Here is a 14,252-nt window from a genome sequence, read left to right as displayed (position 1 = left end):
CCAAAAAAACACAAAAATTAGCTAGGCACAGTGGCACATGCCTGTAGTCCCAGCTACTTGGTGGACTGATGCAGAACGGCCTCTTGAGCCTGGGAGGCCAAGGCTACAGTGAGCCGAGATTGTGCCACTGTATTCCAGCCTGGGCAAAAGAGTAAGATCTTGTCTGAAAAAGAAAAACAACAACAAAAAAAACAAAAACAAAAAAAGAGAGGCTGAGAGGCAATGTGGCAACAGGAAAAACTCCTTTATTTCTACTGATGTCCTATAAATGAAGTGTAACAATAATAATTTAATCTGCTACTATAATTAGGAAATGTTCTCATATTTAGAAAGGAATCAAGTGAATTTTTGGACATACAAAACATCAGTCACCAGAATAAGAAGATTAAAGCAACATACTTAAGTTGACCTATTTCAATAACTATGTAGTAGCTATTATTTTATAACGTAAATTGCCATAGTTTCTTGGGAAAATCACTATTTTTTACTGACTTCTTTTAAAAAAATGCAATTATGTTTGTTAATAACCAACTTACTGGACTGAACTACGGCTTGAGTTTGTTCAGAAGTTCCAGATGCAATGTTTGTCAAAGCCCATGCAGCTTCAAACTGCAAAGAAGGACTGCAAAAAAACAAGTATATTTAAACAGCAGGATTTTTACATTGGGCCAAATATCTAACCATTCTTCCCTCTACCATTACAAATGCATTAAATATTTTGTTTCAAAAGATATCTATCCATCCAGCATATTTTTTTAACCCTCAACAACTGTTTCAAACATCTCTTCAGTATAAAAAGCATACAACCTTCTCCAGCATCCTTAATTTTAGTAACAAATCTTTTTAAGATACTTGCATACTACTCCCCAAACAGTTCTCTCAAGTACCTACCTGGTCAAACTACTTCTTGCCAATTAAGGCTTAAAAGTTAAATTTATCATTCTCAAGTTCCTGTTTGGCTACTACCTTCATCTCTTGGTGTTAACAAATCTTGCACTGTTTTTCACTTTGACTTTTCAACTCCATCCCTTAGCCCTTTTCTTTTTTCTTTAAAGATCAAACTAATTACTAGAGAGTCTTGTCTTCTCCAAAGGATACATTCTAAATTAAAAAAAAATAATAATGTACTCACTTGTCATCTCTTTCAAGACAATGGACTAAAATGGGCAATATTCCAGATTTTATTAAGTCATCAATTGGTGGATTGCGATCACTGGACAAAAGCTTCCTGTAAGAGATAAAAACACCCTTGTGAAACTTAATAACATACAATATTATGATTAAATTTAAATTCATATTTGACAAATATTAACATAAATCTGAATATCTGGTACAAGTGCCTTCTCTGAAATTAACAATTTATATAATGCAAAATTTTCTCTAAATTTATAAAATGATATATAAATTAAATTTATAGAGATGACAAATAATTAAAAAAACAAGAATATAGATATGAACCACTTTACTACCTTTTTTTGAGATGGAGTCTCACTCTGTTGCCCAGGCTGGATGGAGTGCAGTGGCACAGTCTTGGCTCACTGAAAGCTCTGCCTTGCGGGTTCCAGTGATTTTCCTGCCTCAGTCTCCCGAGTAGCTGGGATTACAGGCATGCGCCACCACACCCAGCTATTTTTGTATTTTTAGTAGAGATGGAGTTTCATCATGTTTGCCAGGCTGCTCTTGAACTCCTGACCTCAGGTGATCCACCCCTCTTGGCCTCCCAAAGTGCTGGGATTACCAGTGTGAGCCCCGGAGCCTGGCCACTTTACTACTTTTAATGGTACAATAATTTATTCCCTCAGTAAAGCCCTGATTGTGACTTATAAAAAGAAAACTAATTTTTTTTTAAAAAAATGTTACTTTTGGACACAATTTTGAGTTCAGAGAAAAAAATGGGCAGATTTCTTCAACACAGCATTTACCTTGCTAAGCAAGGAATTAAGAGGTCACCAAAATATCCAAAATTATTCACACTACGTCACAATAGAGTCAAGTGACGAAAGCAGGTAGGCTGCTGGAATATGTTTAGAGCTGATATTAGTCCCTAATTCTTCATTCTAGTTTACACACCAAATTAAAAGTCATAAAAGTCCAACAACATTTTCATCTCAGCAACTAAAGAGAAATGGAATAAGCACAGCAACTGACAGGAAAACAGCCAGAGAGATGCTAGAGAATCTGAGGCAAAAAAGACAGACACATCACTGCTTTCATGGAGTTATAAGATAAAAACAAAACCTACTGCCTATTTTCACATGTATGAGACTACAGGTTTAGCTGATAAGTCCTCAGTGTAGCCTAATCATATCTTCACCCACTGGAATACCCTGTATTACTATATAAAAGCAATGTTTATGAAAGCTTAACCAAATCATGTCCCTATATAAACTTTGTGATGGCTGCTTATTTACCACCTTTATCAACGTAAACTCCTTGACCTAGCTTTAAACTACTTCACAAGTTGGCTCCATCTTATAACTAATCTTATTCTCTGTAACTCAACAACAGGTTAGTTGTCTGTCGCATCATTTCAATCGAAATAAGATTGAACCTATCCTAAACCCCTCACTTGAAATGCCCCGTCTTCTATGTATTCAAACTCTATTCAAAGTTCATTTCAAGTTCTGTGTTTTACATAATACCATCTTTGAATTTCAAGAGGATTTATACAGCATAGCCCTACATTTGGTGTTATCACTACTTATTTTTTTGAGACAGGGTTTTAGTCTGTCACTCAGGCTGGAGTGCAGTGGTGCTACCTCGGCTCACTACAACCTCTGCTTCCCAGGTTCAAGCACTTCTCCCACCTCAGCCTCCCAAGTAGCTGGGATTACAGGCATGTGACACTACACCCAGCCAACTTTTATATTTTTAGTAGAGATGGGGGTTTCACCATGCTGGCCAGGCTGGTCTCAAACTCCTGACCTCAACTGATCCCCTGGCCTCGGCCTCCCAAACTGCTGGGATTACAGGCATAAGCCACCACACCCAGCCCCCTATTTTTTTAAATACAGTTTTGCCTTTCCAATTAGCTTATAAAATTCTTAAAAAGAAAGAATTATACCACATGCTAGTTCCTCAACACACGGCACAGTGCTTAGCATAAGTGGAAATTTAAAAAAACAGAAAAACGAAAAAAACAAATACTTAGAAAGAGTCTTAACCCAGTCTTAAACCTTCTCAAACAAGGCTTCATGAGATCAAGGGTCAAAATTTAATTAAAAAAAATTTTTTTTTTACACTTCACTGAGGATATTTTAAAAGAGAAATGGCTTTTATTCTCTACATAATGGTGAATAATACAATTTTTACAAAATATAATATAAAACCAGCTTCATGCCACTGTCTTGATTTGTACTAAGGAACCTGCAATTTTACTCACAGTTGCTTTGCAATACCAGTGTAAACGTTAACACAGTGAAAAAAAGGCAAATAAAGTCTTAGAATTATTATGAAAACCAGTTTGCTCTTGCATACCCCATGAAATTGCCTTGGAATCTCCCAGTGATCCACAGATCATACTCTGAAAACCTCTTAGAGTACACTGGGCTTTAATTTTCTTGCAGATTGCATGTTGATTAGAACTGCCCCAAAACTATCAAATATTCAACTCTGACAACGATGAGCATAATCAATTTCTTAATCATTCTTCCTATAAACATTAATTTGCTATTTTGACAAGTGAATGGTTCTGTGATTTTTCTGCCTACATAAAGAATTCCTAAGAAGTTCTTTTACCTCTGGTATACAATACTGTAATTTTATAATTTCCCTATCAGTTCTAAGTTATTTAAGGTGGATAAACAAATACTGGAAAAGTCTAATAAATATAAAACAGATTCGTGCAGCACTGTATAAGGTATTGGATGGACCTATAAACTTTTGCCACTTTCAAATTCTGTAACTAGGATCAATTGCTTACTTGTCTCTTTCCTACTGATAAACTCAATATAGGGTGTTATTCTTACATTCATAAATACACAAAGCAACCACTAAATTGCATTATGATACAGTCATGTCTTCCCCAACCTATTTATTAATACAAAGGTCTCAGTAATAGATTTTTCTGCCTCTTCCCTTAAAATATGAGAGAGCACAGGTTTCACAATAGAAATGTACAAAACAGGCAGGGTACGGTGGTTCATGCCTGTAATCCCAGCACTTTGGGAGGCTGAGGCGGGTGGATCACGAGGTCAGGAGTTCAAGACCAGCCTGGTCAAGATGGTGAAACCCTATCTCCACTAAAAAGACAAAAATTAGCCGGGCATGGTGGCGGGTGCCAGTAATCCCAGTTACTTGGGAGGCTGAGGCAGAGAACTGCTTGAACCTGGGAGGCAGAGGTTGCAGTGAGCCGAGATTGCACCACTGGACTCCAGCCTGGGCGACAGAGCAAGACTCCATCTCAAAAAAAAAAAAAAAGAATGTTCAAACAACTTGGTACTTCCTACCTGGAAAGACACTGGGAGTGTATGCAGTCATTAATCTCTTTTTTTGAGATGGAGTTGCGATTCTACTGCCTCAGCCTCCCGAGGATCTGGAATTACAGGTGACCGCCACCACGCTCAGCTAATTTTTGTATTTTTAGTAGAGATGGGGTTTCACTATATCGGCCAGGCTGGTCTCGAACTCCTGACCTCATGATCCGCCCGCCTCGGCCTCCCAAAGTGCTAGGATTACAGGCGTGAGCCACCGTGCCCAGCCGTCATTAATCTTAATCTACATCTACTTGTTTATGTACACTGACATAGTAAGATTGTAATTCTGGATTTATTGTTTGATCAATATGAGGATTGTGAGAAGAATTAGATACCTGGTAAGGATCTGAAGAATCTGACTTTATAAAATTAAATCTATTCATTAGTAAAAGGTAAAGCTTTACAAATAATGTTTTTCTTTTTCTTTTTATTTCTACGGCATTAATTTGTTAAATCAACTTTCCCTGGCATCTGCATGCATTATGTACATTAAAGCTTCAGTGTACACACTTTCAACTAAAAATAAAAAGTGTGAATTAAAAAAACTGTCACCAATTTTAATACTCTAAACCAGAGAATTAAAAAAAATAATAAATTTAGTTGATCTATTACTATTTACTATTGTCATCAAAGTTAAATTTGATTAACAGGGTCTACTCCATAGTAAAAACTCAAAATAGAACCCCTGTGTAAGTTATAAAATCTAAACATGTCTTCAAAATTTAACTTACCTAGCAGCTTGAACTGCACTTAACTGAATTCCTTGGTTATCACTTGAAGCATTCTATAAAAAAAAATAATTTATGATATAAATATATAATAATTAGCTGCTGAGGATAAGAAATACAAATGAAGAGAGTAAAAATCCAACTTACTTGAACAATAGCTTCTAGAGAGGTATTTTGCTGGGAAAAAAGTTAAAGAGAAAACTCAGTTAAAAAGTCACCTTAAAATTCTTTATTAATGTTAAATCTTTCACTGGTACTTTTAATTTACCAGAATAACAATAACAATAACTTACCACTCTATAATCACCATCTATATCAGAGTCTTCACAGATATCTTCATGTGGTACATTCCTTCTCTTTAAGAGATGTTCATCTCTTTTATTCTTAAAAAAAAAAAAAAAAGAAAGAAAAAAATCAAACAAAGAATTTGAGTTAAAAAAACCTGAATACTTTCATACAAAGCTCAGGCAAACCTGTGCCTACAAACTGAAATATGAAGTGCCTTTTAAAAGTAAAATTCAAATGTAAAAAATTAAACCAAATTGTGAATTAACCACTCACACAAAACTAATTTGAGTCCCAATTCCCAAATATTACATTTTTAATGAACCGTGAACTATGTAAAAACAAACAAAACAAAAAGTTTGACTAAAAAATACAGTGTACAGTTTAAGCCAGAACCAAACACAAATATTTATTTAAAAGTACTAAACCATTTTACACATGATCTGGGAGCTCCTCTTTATCACCTAAAAGCAAAGTCAAAGCAGAAGTTGGGCAGTTCAAAGTTAGACAAAAACCAACAATGTCTTACAAAAATCAAGGGCCATTTCAACTTCACTTAAAATGCTGGGAGCAAATTTACAAATATAATCTCAACTATAATACTTAAAAGTTGAAGAAGTTTGCAACAAGTTCTTTTCAGGGCCTTACTACTGCCCGTTAATAGCAGAACTATTTAATATAACTGTATCTCAATGACTTATACTTTAAGCTCTTTATATCTGTTTTTACACAATGATAAAGTTACAAGGTGTACCTTTTCAACTTCAAAAGTTTGTCAAATTTAGTCAAAATCTCTCCTTTTTCTAAAGAAAAATGCTTAGCAGTTGAGATTTTTAAAAGTTTAAACTTAGTAAATAAAATTTAGTTATACAATAAGTTACACATTTTACACAAAAACAAAATATATATTTGGCATCTTCTATACAATGCTCTAATGTTGTTAGAATTATGCTTAGAAGTACCCAATATTAATCAGACTCACCTTCCTTAATTCAACTACAACTTCATTTCGTTGTCTTCTCATAGTCTACAAAAAAATTAAAGGAAAATATTTTTAAAATCACCTCAAATTCCATTATCCAGAGAAAACCACTATTAACATTTCAATATACGCCTCTGATCTTTTCTTCTAGCCATATGGATATAAACTAAAATCTTACTCATAATAAAAATCATACTATGTAAATGATTTTCAATCTTCATTTCCCATTCATACTGCAAAACATGAAAAATCTCTTTGAAATTATTAATAGATCTATAATATTGGCTATATCATAATTTTAAAAACTATAACATAAGGTTTATAAAAACACAGAAGTACAAAGAATAAAAGAGCCCATAATCTCACCCCTCATATGAACCAATGATATTACAAAAAATAACACATGTACAAGATTAGTAAATTCAACTGCTTTAAAAAAAAAAAAAAAAAAAAGCCAAAAAAAAAAAGCCAAAGGAGCCCTCCTGCTCACCCACAATTTCCTTCTCTCATAGGAAACACTGTTAGATTTACCACGATTCTGACACACATCTGTCTCTCCTGTTCTTTACCTTGTTTTGGTTTACTTTGTTTATAGACCTTAGAGATATTCCATGGTGGTGTATAAAGACCTATTTCATTATTTTTCATGGCCACACAATTATTCTATGACACACAGTGGCCATTCTTTTATTTTCAAATATATTTTTCTCATTTTTAAAATTACTTACTACAGGGTGTGTGCTCACTGTAAAACTGAATGTTCAGAAACAATGTAAGTTCAATCTGTTTTCACATACAGGTTCATCTTATTCTTTCTAATGATTGTGTATTATGTAGCGGTAACAATTCAGAAAGTCATATTAGATGTCTAATAAATATCACAAACCTAAATCCAAAACTGAATTTCTGATCTTTAACATACTCCACCCGCCATCTCAGCAAATGGTAATTCCATCCTCGCAGCTGCAAAGACCAAAAACCTTGGAGCCATCCTTGATTTTTTTTCTCTTACATTACATATTCAATCTGTTAGCAAATCCTGTTGGTTCAACCTTCAAAACATACAATCCAAACACAGATCACTGCCTCCTCTGCTACTATTCTGGGTCAACTTACCATTATCTCTCAACTAGATAACTGCAAAAGTCTCCTAACATGTAGCCCTCCTGCTCTTGCCCTCTATCTTCCTCCAGAGTCTATCATAATGACAGCAACCAGAGCAATCCTCATAGGACTCATAAGGACTCTTAATTTTTATGTGCCATGGACTCCTCTGGCAGTCTGGTATAATCAATGGACACCTTCTCAAATAGTGTTTTTAAACACACACACACTATATATGTAGTTACAAAGGAAACTACCTTGATACACAGATGTAAAAAAGAGAGCTGGAAACATAAAAAAAAAGTGTAAGTGCCTCTTTATTACCACATTAAATGGGATCTCAGCAGTAGGTCTAATAACTACTATAATTTCAAAGTAATGATGACCATAAATGCAACAACGAGGTGATTTTTATTGGTGGTAACAAAGTCACAGGTAATTCTAATATTACTATGGTTAACTGGCTACATTAAGTGAAGGAAACACTGTTTCAGTTATAAGTTAGTGAAAATAAAGATATAATTTCTTCTAAATTTCAGGGGCCCTCCTGAATTCTACCCATAGACTTCAAGGACGGAAAGGTCCAAGGACTCAGTAAAAAATATTTTCTAAAAGTCAGATCATATCATCTTCCTGTTCAAAAATATCCAAAGGCTCTCACACGCTCCACTTTGGACTTAAAAGCCCAGTCTTTACAATGGCTTATGTCCAGTCAAATCTTCCCACCTCATTCCCTCCCCAAATACCACCGTTTGGATCTTAGCTCCTACCTATCTCATTCTGCTGTACTCACACCAACTTTGCTATTTCTTGAACAAACTGGAAAGTCTCTTGTTGCAAGGCCTTAACTAATACACTATATAGTAACTTCTCAGAAGATGGTCTCCAGAGTCAAACTGCCCGGGTTCAATTTTTTTTTAGCCATACTACTTACTAGCTCTTTGTACTTCAGTTTCCTTATCTATAAAATTGGGATAGTAAAAACACCTTCTTCATAGGACTGCTGTTAAGGATTAAATCAGCTAAAATATGTAAAGTACTTAAACTGTCCCTGGTACACAGCAGTGTGTGTGTTAACTTATTATTATTGCTGCTGCTATTTCCTCAGTTTGGAATGCATTTCCCTTACCAGCTGCAGTGCTCAGTCCCTTATCTCTATGGGAAGGCTTTTCCCTTCCTGACCATCTGCCAACTCTCCATTTGGGTACTTTCTCTTTCTCTTTCTCTCTTTCTCTTTCTCTTCCCTGCCTTATTTATCTCTATACTATTTATCACTTTCTAATATACCATGTAACTGTATTTGGTACAGATATTTTTAAAACACCAAGAGTCAACTTTAAAATAATAGGCTGCAAAATGAGTAAAAATAATTAGCTAAATACTACAGTGTTAACATCTATCTCATTTAATCATTATAGCCTTATGAGGTAAGAATAAAATAATCGTTTATTTCTTTTTAAAAATAAGGAAACTGAGACTTAGAGAAGTTAAATTGCTTGTCCAAAGCTGGCTAGGATTACAACCCAGACAGTTTCACACAAATCCGCTTAACCACCAAGCCATACTGTTTTCCACACTTCTCGAAGTCAAAGTTCAAGTGAATTGGAGAGCCAATCGTTCACACTAAAGCAAAAGTACTATTACCAACACAATGAACTTTGCATAATATCACAATATGAAATCAATAAGCGATTCTAACAACAAAAAACTATGACCTATGTCTCAGGCACAGAAAATAGTATCTGTAGGATGCATGACTTAAGACTGTTCAACAAATAAATAGACTTCCGAGGGATGAGGTATTTCCAGTTTAAGGAAAGTTTTTATTAGCAATCACTTCATCTAAAGTAGCAGGATTAAGGTACAATGGGCTTTAACTTCTTTTCATTAGAGCAAACTAATAAATAAATCCCAAACAACTACATACTGCATATTTACATAAATGTTTTGTTTACCCCCCAAAATTTTCTCCCATTACATATTTATTAAATCCAGAAATTTGCGAAAAATTTTCTTTCTTTCTTTCTTTTTTTTTTTTTTTTGAGACGGAGTCTCACTTTGTTGCTCAGGCTGGAGTACAGTACAAGGATCTCAGTTCATTGCAACCTCTGCCTTCCAGGTTCAAGCGATTCTCCTGCCTCAGCCTCCTGAGTAGCTGGGACTACAGGCGCATGCCACCATGCCCAGTTAATTTTTTGTATTTTTAGTAGAGACGGGGTTTCACGGTGTTAGCCAGGCTGGTCTTGAATCCTGACCTCGTGATCCGCCTGTCTTGGCTTCCCAAAATGCTGGGATTACAGGTGTGAGCCACTGCGCCCAGCCTGAAAAATTTTCTGTTTTTTCTTTTTACTTGATACTCATTTGTTACAACAAAATCTGGAGGTTTTTCAGTAATTTGAAACTACTAATATTTATCAAAACAACTTAGCACTGTAGTAACAACATAAGACCAGGCTATTACCACTTTCACAGAAACTTTGCAAAATAAGAGATTTGACAATCCCTTTATTATACAGCAAGAGTTTTCTTTTCCTCTCCAAGGTAGAGAATGAACGAACTGGTAGAAAGAAACTCTATGCATCACAGCCTGGCAGCATTTTGCCATGTTTTTACAGCAAACAACAGTTGTTCTTTGGGACCCCATGAAAGGGGTATATAAGACTTCTAAGCCTGTCCTTAAAGAGCAGGTTTTGTATACTACATGAAAATATGTTAGTTGTGAATTTACATGACTTATACTGATGCAGTAAGCAGTGGTGTCAATTAGAATTCCAGAAAGCTGACAAACTGGCCAAAGGCTTATGTATAGGCCAAAGAGCTATATAAAGGACAAAGACTGTAAGTGGGGGAGGTTGAGGACTGCCGCTGCTATTGTCTCAGAGGAGGTGGACAGAGTTTAGGCAGATCACTCAGATATTTTATAGTTCTTTGCTTGTGAGACAGTTATAAAATTATAAATTCAGGCAAAAGGGGATAAGAAGTTGACAAAAAATTTCAAACAAGTCAAAACAGAATGCTAGTTCTATTTAAAGGAATGCAGTTCGTGTACTTAACGAATATTTACTATGCATCCATCACTGTGTTAAGCACTAGGGATTAAACACTTTCCCTGCTTTAATGAGGTGTAGATTCTAGTATTTTCTTTCCACTTAATTGCTACTTGATTTACAATTAGTGGCTACTTGATTCCTGCTAATTTTCAAGTCAGTTTTACCGACACATGGTTTTTCTTTAAAGTCCTAAAAATTGTTAATTTAAAATACGATATAGTAATTACTGTATAATTTTGGATATTTTAAATTTTCTTGAGCAAAGTTGGGATTTAGTTAGGACTCAATCTCACTGGAGAAAAAGTTGAAAGAAAATTCTTTCTAATAATACAAAGATAAGAAATATAATGCCTTGATTTTATTTCACCCAGTCTGACTTTCACTGATACCTTAGGAAGGTTAATACTTAGGTAACAGCACTACAAAAAGAAAATAAGAATTAAAAAATTTTTACAGGCATGAGAGATCTTCTGTGTGGTAACTAGGATATATTCTAAAACTGAATTGTGATAATGGTTGCACAACTACGAAAATTTACTAAATATCATTGAATTTTGTACTTAAAATTGGTGAATTTTATGATAGGTAATAAAGTGGTTTTTAAAAGTTATACACACACACTACAGACACACGCCTTCCCTCCCCAACATGAGTTAACAGTAAGTATATTACTAATTTAGAGCCTTCCGGAAAGCATTCATTCAAACATTTATTAATCACCGATTTGCCAAGCATTAGAAATACAAAGATGGACCAGACACTGCATATCTATGCCCTAAAGGAGGTAGCATTCTTATGATACAGAAATATAATTTAGTAAAATAGTAATAAGGCCCAAACTTAGCAAATAGCAAGTGCTGAACACCATTCTAAACATGTTACTTGAATGTACTTATTTAATACATGTATTAATAACATGCACACAAGGTGCTCTGACAGTAAAGAGAGTAATTACTAAAGGTAACATATAAGCTTAATTTTCAAGACTGAACGGCAATCCATTTAGAGAAAGGCATTCCAGGTAGAAAATACAGCATGTACAAAAAGAAGAACTATGAAAGATGGCATGTGTGGAATCTGCTGAAGAATACCAGAAGCCAGAAATGAACAGGTAGGCAAGGAGACAAATCAATCACATAACATAAAGCTAAGCTACACTTTCCAGAGAAAAGTGAGTTACTGGTGATTTCAACCCAAATTATCATCACAACCCAAACACATTTGGCAGGTAAAACAGTTGTTCAACCCGATTACATGGCGAACCAAAAGTTAAAATAGCATAACTAGAAAAGTATGTTCTCCTATTTCTTGTTTTTCTCTCTCTGCAGCAGCAGCCATCATGGTGTTTAATCATGCCTTTGTCAAATAGTATTTATGTTGGCAAACTGCATGTAATTTGCAAATAAATTACATTATGACAATAAAAGGGAAATTTTAAATGCCTAACACTGTTAAATGCTTACTCAAGTGGGTCAATAATTAATATCTCCTAAGGATAAAAACCCATATTAAATCCTTCATTTAGAAAAGTTCATTTAAGAAGTAAGTTTAGTTCAAATTTTCAATCTGTAGATTTATTTCTCAGAGGTAGCACTTATTAATACTAGTATTAAAGGCCTGACATTCTACTAGTGATGAGCAAAAGCCTTCTCAAGCAGAATCAAGTTCTTATCTCTTCAAGAAGTGATAAGATTAATGAACACTGAGCATAAGTGAAGAAGAGTTTGAAAATACATTGAGTGTAGGAGGCCAGACTTAATCTAGGCAAGCTATTGGAGCAATATTAAGAACTAATTCTAGTCTATAGATACCGTACTTTAAAATGATCCATATCTAAACTGTAAGCATTGAAAATTTATTAGTACATAAATATAATTTTTTAAAATTGTCAAAATGTAAAAAACTGTTAGGTGTTAACTCCAAAGAATGGAATTAGAGTTGTACTATCTCTTCAACATTCAAACAATAGGAACATGTATTAAATTAAAAAGTTATACATATCTATTTGGAAAAGTTACAAAACAAAGAAGGGAAAAATCTGAATTCTCAGAGTTCTCTATATTCATCTATCTTTTGCAAGAGATGACATATGATAGAAGAGAAAATAAATGCATACATCTCCCAAGATGGTTTCCTAGTATATGGTTATACTACTCTACTAGCATATGGCTACTACTCCCAGCTCTACCTTTAATGAAATCATAGGCAAGTCACGACCTTTATGGGTATTAATTCCTTCACTTGTAAAGATAATTCGATAGATCCCTAAGATCTTTTACGCCTCAAAAACTGTATCTTTTTTTTTTCCCTGAGACAGAATCTCACTCTGTTGCCCAGGCTGGAGTGCAGTGGCGCAACCTCGGCTCACTGTAACCTCAGCCTGCTGGGTTCAAGTCATCCTCCTGCCTGGAGTATCTGGGACTACAGGTGTGCACCACCAAGTATGGCTAATTTTTGTATTTTTGGCAGAGATGGGGTTTCACCATGTTGGTCAGGCTGGTCTCAAACTCCTAACCTCAAGTGAATCATCCACCTCGGCCTCCCAAAGTGCTAGAATTACAAGTGTGAACCACCATACCCAGCCAATTTTTTCAACTTTAGAAAACAATGTCAAAAAGTGTGTAATTGTCATTTGTAGTTACTATGCATGGCAATGTAGTTTCTATGCTAAGAATCATGAAAAAGTCATAACTCAAAATTATAAACAATAAAGAGCTACTTTGTGGCTCTGGTACAGTTGCTTGGTGTTTTCGTATCTTGCACTTTTCTCGCCTTAAGTTATGCTATGATGCCAAAAGGACATGTGAATCCTTGACCTTTCCTTTTCTCTTCCCCGAGATGGAGTTTTGCTCTTGTTGCCCAGGCTGGAGTGCAATGGCGCGATCTCAGCTCACTGCAACCACCGCCTCCTGGGTTCAAGTGATTCTCTTGCCTCAGCCTCCTGAGTATCTGGGATTACAGGCATCCGCTACCACACTCAGCTAATTTTTTGTATTTTTAGTAGAGATGGGGTTTCATCATGTTGGCCAGGCTGGTCCTGAACTCCTGACCTCAGGTGATTCACCTGCCTCCCAAAGTGCTAGGATTACAGGCATGAGCCACTGCGCCCAGCCTCCTTGACCTTTCAATAGCTAGTTTTGGTAGCAGAGACAATTACCAAACTGTGTGTGTGTGTGTGTGTGTGTGTTCATGTATACGTGTGCACTGGCAAAGAGATGGTGTTTGACAGGGAAAGAAAAAAGTTTAGAAACGACCATAGGTTTGGTGAGACACATGTAACCTCTCAGGGATGGGAAACACTGCAAGATAAACTTTCAGAATCACTTACAGAAGGCGACTGAGGACAACCTACAAATAAATCTACTCTAGTAAACAAGCACATATATAAGTTTTATATGAGCACAAGGGAAGGTACTCTAGGATTAATGGGTTATAAGGGAATTGATCAAATGCTACCAAGAATGATCACTTCTCTTCAAACCCCCTGCCAAAGATCATGCCAGTGCACTCCAGCTTGGGTGACAGAGAGACAGACTTTATCTCAAAAAACAAAAAACTTTGAATCCTTAACAGAAGAAATAAAATTTCACAAATTATTTGAGTGACTTGAAGAAAACTCAACTCATGG

At 35.4% G+C, this 14,252-nt stretch overlaps 1 protein-coding gene across 3 annotated transcripts in view; it reads right to left on the bottom strand.

Annotated features, from left to right (window-relative positions):
- KPNA4 (karyopherin subunit alpha 4) overlaps positions 1-14,252 on the bottom strand; it is a 69,459-nt gene that overhangs the window by 34,475 nt on the left and 20,732 nt on the right. For all 3 annotated transcript variants that reach the window (XM_031663615.1, XM_021934714.2, XM_031663616.1), the window contains 6 exons: positions 6,471-6,515; positions 5,497-5,586; positions 5,351-5,380; positions 5,207-5,259; positions 1,133-1,228; positions 537-622 (listed from right to left, as the gene is read on the bottom strand). In XM_031663615.1, coding sequence (XP_031519475.1) covers positions 537-622; positions 1,133-1,228; positions 5,207-5,259; positions 5,351-5,380; positions 5,497-5,586; positions 6,471-6,515 — 400 coding nt within the window. The remainder of the gene's footprint in view (positions 1-536; positions 623-1,132; positions 1,229-5,206; positions 5,260-5,350; positions 5,381-5,496; positions 5,587-6,470; positions 6,516-14,252) is intronic.

The sequence above is a fragment of the Papio anubis genome, chromosome 2, assembly GCF_008728515.1.
Source record: "Papio anubis isolate 15944 chromosome 2, Panubis1.0, whole genome shotgun sequence".
Taxonomy (NCBI): Eukaryota; Metazoa; Chordata; class Mammalia; order Primates; family Cercopithecidae; genus Papio; species Papio anubis.
Note: the sequence above shows the minus strand (reverse complement) of the source record. Positions and strands in the feature narration are given on the sequence as shown.